The sequence below is a fragment of the Cydia amplana genome, chromosome 15 (assembly GCF_948474715.1).
Source record: "Cydia amplana chromosome 15, ilCydAmpl1.1, whole genome shotgun sequence".
NCBI lineage: Eukaryota > Metazoa > Arthropoda > Insecta > Lepidoptera > Tortricidae > Cydia > Cydia amplana.
In genome coordinates, this window is record NC_086083.1 from 8,335,003 (window position 1) to 8,341,132 (window position 6,130).

Consider the following 6,130-nt stretch of genomic DNA (forward strand, 5'->3'; position numbering starts at 1 on the left):
GTTAAGTTTTATTCCTAAGGAAAAGTTGCCATGTTAATTCGATACTTAAGTACTAACGTTTAAGGTTCAAAATTGTTTGTCAATATCTTATTGTTAATATCTTATGCAAGTAATGCAATATGTTACTATGCGCCGGCGGCAGTCCGCTGCTAGACGCGATCCATTTCACTCGACTCTGTATCCGAAAATCGAATTAAAGTTCATTGTTAAGTTTAACTTTGCCTTTTCATTCCTCGTGCTAGTGCCATAATCTACAACAATGATGAATTCTATGTAAAGTGTCATTCTATGGAACTTGCTAACTACTTATGTAAACTAAAGTCACTAGTAAATTCATCATTGGGAGACAATTTCAATATGGCGGTTAGTTCCATAGAATGACACTTTCGTAATACATATTATCACTATAATATTACATGTTTCAATAACATTCAAATTATGAATGTGTATGCAGATATCGGAGGACGAGTCGGGCGAGTCGTGCAACTCGGACGAGTACCAAACTGCCTCGGAGTATTCTGACGATGACGACAAGATGGTGGACGCCAGCGACAGGGCGCTCGCAGAGCCCTTCATATACGGGTACTGTCACACTGTTCACACTCACCCCGTTTTAGTACAGTCGGCAGCTGAAGTTGCTAAGCGGGCGAGGTGTTCAAAATTACCATGACCAGGCGTGTCTCACTCAGCGATTTCGTCGCTTTGCTACAGGTAGCTAAAAGTACATCCGTTCGGCCCCAATTTTGGGGAAAGCCATAAGCCGCGCGTGGCGCTGTCGCCACCTAGCGGCCATATCTGTGCTGATCGTAACAGACGCCATTTGTTAGAGAGTGAGTCTTCTGTACTTAGTACTACTATTTATTCTGTGCCTTGACGCACTCTTATTCTCTTAACAATAAAGTCTCGTCAAGATCATTTTGAACACCTCGCCCGCTTAGCAACTTCGGCTGCTGACTGTACCTACTGTTCATTTTCACTCCAATTTATGCAGGTACTGTTCAATTTTACCCCGGTTCATATAAGTATTAATTTTGAACCCAATGTGTACGGATGCTTGTATTCACCCCAACCTCCTGTAAATCCTTAAATTCTGTAAGATATTCAATTCCGATTAACCACCTTCACTTTCCACAGTTACCGCATTGTGATATCTTGTTAACAAGCACCCTCGCAATTTAGTTACTTGAAATTGATATTACAGAGAGGAGCCGAGTAAGATGGACCGACTAGTATTCGACGCACTAGCCCCGTGTAGCATTAGCCCCGAGTCATACCCCAACGTGTATCGCTGGAGACATAGCGTCGCGCTCTACTCGCCTACGGAGAGAGACAAGTTAGTATACCTTTCAGTTTTTTGTTCGATAGGAATCCTTATTTTGATAAATAAAAGAGGGTTTGATGGATGGATGGATGGTGATCTGTAAAACGGTGCCTAATTGTCTGATATAGCATAATGTTAAAGTATATAATATTAAAGTGTACCCTATAAAGGGTTACTAATATAATCGCTAAACGAAATATCCTCTACGTATACCTGTTTTTACATCAGTACAAACAGATCACAATATTTATTATCAGATCATAAGTGGGGTTTACTATGATTCTGAACTTGCAGTAGATTTCAGTGAGTTATCGTTGTCATGACTTTGTAACCAGATGGGCGGCCCACGAACTAAACGACAGCGTGGCATCGGCGTCCTTTAGCTACTGCAGCCCACTGCGGCACACGGCCACCCCCGCAGCGCACACGCCGCGGCCGCGTGAGCGCTGCTCCACGCCCAACCACCGCCCGCAGCTCGCGCAGGAAGCGTATCACGACCGCTCCGTGCCGCTACAGGTGAGTGTGGACCAGCTCTTAATGCAGCCCACTGCGGCACACGGCCACCCCCGCAGCGCACACGCCGCGGCCGCGCGAGCGCTGCTCCACGCCCAACCACCGCCCGCAGCTCGCGCAGGAAGCGTATCACGACCGCTCCGTGCCGCTACAGGTGAGTGTGGACCAGCTCTTAATGCAGCCCACTGCGGCACACGGCCACCCCCGCAGCGCACACGCCGCGGCCGCGCGAGCGCTGCTCCACGCCCAACCACCGCCCGCAGCTCGCGCAGGAAGCGTATCACGACCGCTCCGTGCCGCTACAGGTGAGTGTGGACCAGCTCTTAATGCAGCCCACTGCGGCACACGGCCACCCCCGCAGCGCACACGCCGCGGCCGCGCGAGCGCTGCTCCACGCCCAACCACCGCCCGCAGCTCGCGCAGGAAGCGTATCACGACCGCTCCGTGCCGCTACAGGTGAGTGTGGACCAGCTCTTAATGCAGCCCACTGCGGCACACGGCCACCCCCGCAGCGCACACGCCGCGGCCGCGCGAGCGCTGCTCCACGCCCAACCACCGCCCGCAGCTCGCGCAGGAAGCGTATCACGACCGCTCCGTGCCGCTACAGGTGAGTGTGGACCAGCTCTTAATGCAGCCCACTGCGGCACACGGCCACCCCCGCAGCGCACACGCCGCGGCCGCGCGAGCGCTGCTCCACGCCCAACCACCGCCCGCAGCTCGCGCAGGAAGCGTATCACGACCGCTCCGTGCCGCTACAGGTGAGTGTGGACCAGCTCTTAATGCAGCCCACTGCGGCACACGGCCACCCCCACCGCGCACACGCCGCGGCCGCGCGAGCGCTGCTCCACGCCCAACCACCGCCCGCAGCTCGCGCAGGAAGCGTATCACGACCGCTCCGTGCCGCTACAGGTGAGTGTGGATCAGATGTCACTTTTTGACAGCTGTTGTTACGCTACCTGTTACGCGTCTCGCGTCGCGTCTAAATCGCTCACGTACGAGCGTGTCGCGTCTAAATCGCTCACGTACGAGTAGGACACACCTATACGTATCAACGGTTTGTTTCATCTTCGCCGCGCCGCGCCGCGTTAGCGCGTTGTTCGCCTACGTAAGCCGTAGCGTTAGAAAGGGACTTCCACTTGTATTACAAGTTACAAGCTTTTGAGAATCGGGCCCCAGCTCCTACTGCAGCCCGCGGCGGTGCAGTGTTTAAAGTCGATGATTATATATCTGCTACAGAAAAACAAACTCTTATACGTACATACTGCGAATCTTTAAAAAAAAACGCGTTTGTACTGGACAATAGTAGACAATATAATATTTAAAACCTTCGCGTTTTGAACACAACTCACATTTATAGACGGGTCTAACGCGAAATTTATTCAATTACCTTTATTTACCGATGTTTCGAAACCTGTGTCGAAACGTCGGTAAATAAAGGTAATTGAATAAATTTCGCGTTAGACCCGTCTATAAATGTGAGTTAAAGCCTGACCAGTAATATATGATAATTGTCAAGAGGGCGCTGTTATTCTCATGTATAGGGTGACAATTCAGTGTAGTATGAAAAAATTAGTTCCAGTGAAATTCCGCAACATGGCGCACCCTCAATAGATCCTGGTTCACCTATAATAATAGTAGTCAACTTCACGGAATGTTCCATTTTAAACATGTGTAACATCCTGGATTGCGTAGAAAATATAAACTTTATTAATATTTTAATATCTTGCCAGGTATCAAACTGGTTGCGAGTGACGGGTCCCAACTCGCCGCGCTCGGCGCTGGCCACCAAGAACCTCGGCCACAACGTCAGCTTTGGCTTCTGACCGCCCCCACCACCGCTACCATCAACCACCAGCTAACATCACTAGTGACAAGCCCACACTTCGCGCTGGACGTACAAGTTTCATTATAATCGCAACTTTCATTGATTGTATAAAATGTGTAATCTCTGGAAAAAAGTGTGACAGCTGAAAAAGATATTGCTGTACGGAGTGATAATATGTTTTGTGGTTACTGAATTGTCAAACGTCAATTTTAGACTACATACTTAACGTTTTCGACGCCGTGTCAAACACAAAAGCTGTCACGCTGACGCCACGTCACCGAAGTGTCAAAACTGAAATTGAACTTTATGTATATGCACGTAGGTCTATGTTGCTCTGTGGTTTGTGACCGATTAATCGGTCTTTGGCGTTGAATCTACGGTGCGGATATATCGGTCATTGGCGGCGAGGCGATTCGCGACGATGAAAGTTGAGGGATTAGTACGTAAAACTATCCTGATACTACAAATATTTTTGCCCTGCACAAAAGGATACTGCTATAAATATTATTTCGGAAAACAAAATTTTTAACACAGTGCTACTGTTTTCGGTTACCAATTATTGATATTAAAATTCAAATGATATTCAAAATTTTCTTATTTTATAATTTGATTACCTATAATTTTTTTATTTAATAATTTAGATGTCTATTGGCTTTTAAGGCTACTTCATTTGACCGTTCATTATGCACATTTCCCACTTACACGTAAAAATAGTTCAGTTTATCTTCAGTAAAAAACAGCTTAATTGTTTGCAGACTAATAATTATTCATGGTGCTTAAAATATAGATTGTTAGAACTAGAAATACCGCTTACATTTGTAAATAAATGCCTCTTCATAAACTGTGCGATCTTACGCCTATTGCCTCTCCCTCAATATTTTTTATTTTAATTTTACGTGACCTAATACTAAAACAATATAAAGTCACTAAGAAATGCAGTTTTGTTATTAATAAATATAAATGCCCTAAAATCTGTGTATTGTTTGGAGAGGGTAATAAATGTAATTATAATTTTATTTAGTATAATTTTACGTACTGAAAATGTGAAAATTACAAAATGTTATATTGTATTTGTATGTAGTGTATTTTTTTACCGTAATCTGTGTGTTTATATTTCAAATAGTAAAATGTCAGTTAGATTGGCCTATTTACTATCAAAAAACCCACTTTTATACTAAACTGAACTGTAATTTTACTGTCTTGAGGTAAAAACAAGGTTTAGTCTACAGTCGCTATCGGATATATCGGAGCGGCCACGGTGCTCACAAGTATCTGAACACGCCTCTATTGCCAGGAGTGCGTGTTCAGATATTTTTTGAGCACCTTGGCCGCTCCGATATATCTGATGGCGACTGTACCTATATATTGATCTGAGTGTACTTAGTTTCGCTAAACAAGGAAATCAAAATTTTCCTCCCGAACTTTATTAATTATTTTATTAATTTATTAGGATTATCCATTCAATAAAATAAAATAAAAAACAATTAAAAAATTTACATACAGAGTTGTTTGAATATATCTTTACTTTTGCAGATTGTATTCATTCCTGTTGCAATGTTACTAAATAAATAAATGTTTAAAGGAGTGATTCAACTCAATAAATGTTCATGACACGTCTTAAAATATTTTGTAAAGACTGTCCTAAATGTTTAAAATGTATAGAGCTCCCATAAGTGTCTGACATAATAAATAATAATAGTATAACAATTCGTGATAAATGTGTTATCTGAAATCGGTGCGAGATATAAAATATTGACACCAATAGCCATAGAAAATCCATTCAATGGATTTAAAATAGTGCACGGCTAAAATTAGAATGTCTCCAACATAATGAATGCACATGTGAAATAATAACTTTCAAATATTTTGAACATAATCGTTCAATATACAACAAAGTGGTGATCCAGTGTGTGTTCAATTTTAGTGGTCAAAATTAGCTAAAATTATTTTAATACCTTGGAGGATATAATCAAACGGAGACGCCATGTCTGTAATTTCCTGTACAAAACAGTCTGCCGATTTTTGCGGGGGAGGGGAACGTCAAATGTATGCGTAACGTAAAAATAGCCATGTCAGATAAACGTCAGTCCATACATTGTGTATGACCGTTGGCCGCCTATTTTCGACAGAGGGGAAAGCCTGTCAATGGCTACTCCGTTTAGTTGTATCCTCCAAGTTTAATACCGAGTTATGACGTCACTTAGTTATTAAGATTGCACACTGTGTTCTATGTAGTTTGTTGAAGGCACTTTTTGGTCATTTAGGGTAAAGATTTTTGAATGCGGTTTCTTTTGATTCTTATATTAAAGAAAGAAATAAAATAAATCTTTGCCCGAAGACATTGCAGTAGATGGCAGCATAATATTAGTTATTTTAAAAATCTCACGCGTAGGAGTCGATATTGATGATATTTTTAGGTTTTATTTTATGTTTCTAGATTGCATTTCGTCGGTTCCCGGATAAGACAATAA

The 6,130-nt window shown here is 43.4% G+C and overlaps 1 protein-coding gene across 2 annotated transcripts in view; it reads left to right on the top strand.

Annotated features, from left to right (window-relative positions):
- LOC134654592 (ankyrin repeat and LEM domain-containing protein 2 homolog) overlaps window positions 1-3,688 on the top strand; it is a 29,186-nt gene extending 25,498 nt beyond the window's left edge. The window contains exons 11-14 of one of the 2 annotated variants that reach the window (XM_063510060.1): window positions 455-582; window positions 1,202-1,333; window positions 1,657-1,837; window positions 3,565-3,681. In XM_063510060.1, coding sequence (XP_063366130.1) covers window positions 455-582; window positions 1,202-1,333; window positions 1,657-1,837; window positions 3,565-3,657 — 534 coding nt within the window. In that variant the 3' untranslated portion in view covers window positions 3,658-3,681. Of the gene's footprint in view, window positions 1-454; window positions 583-1,201; window positions 1,334-1,656; window positions 1,838-2,621; window positions 2,744-3,564 lie in introns of those variants that run through there. The other variant, XR_010097341.1, reaches the window with a different exon arrangement.
- Window positions 3,689-6,130: the final 2,442 nt, after the last annotated feature.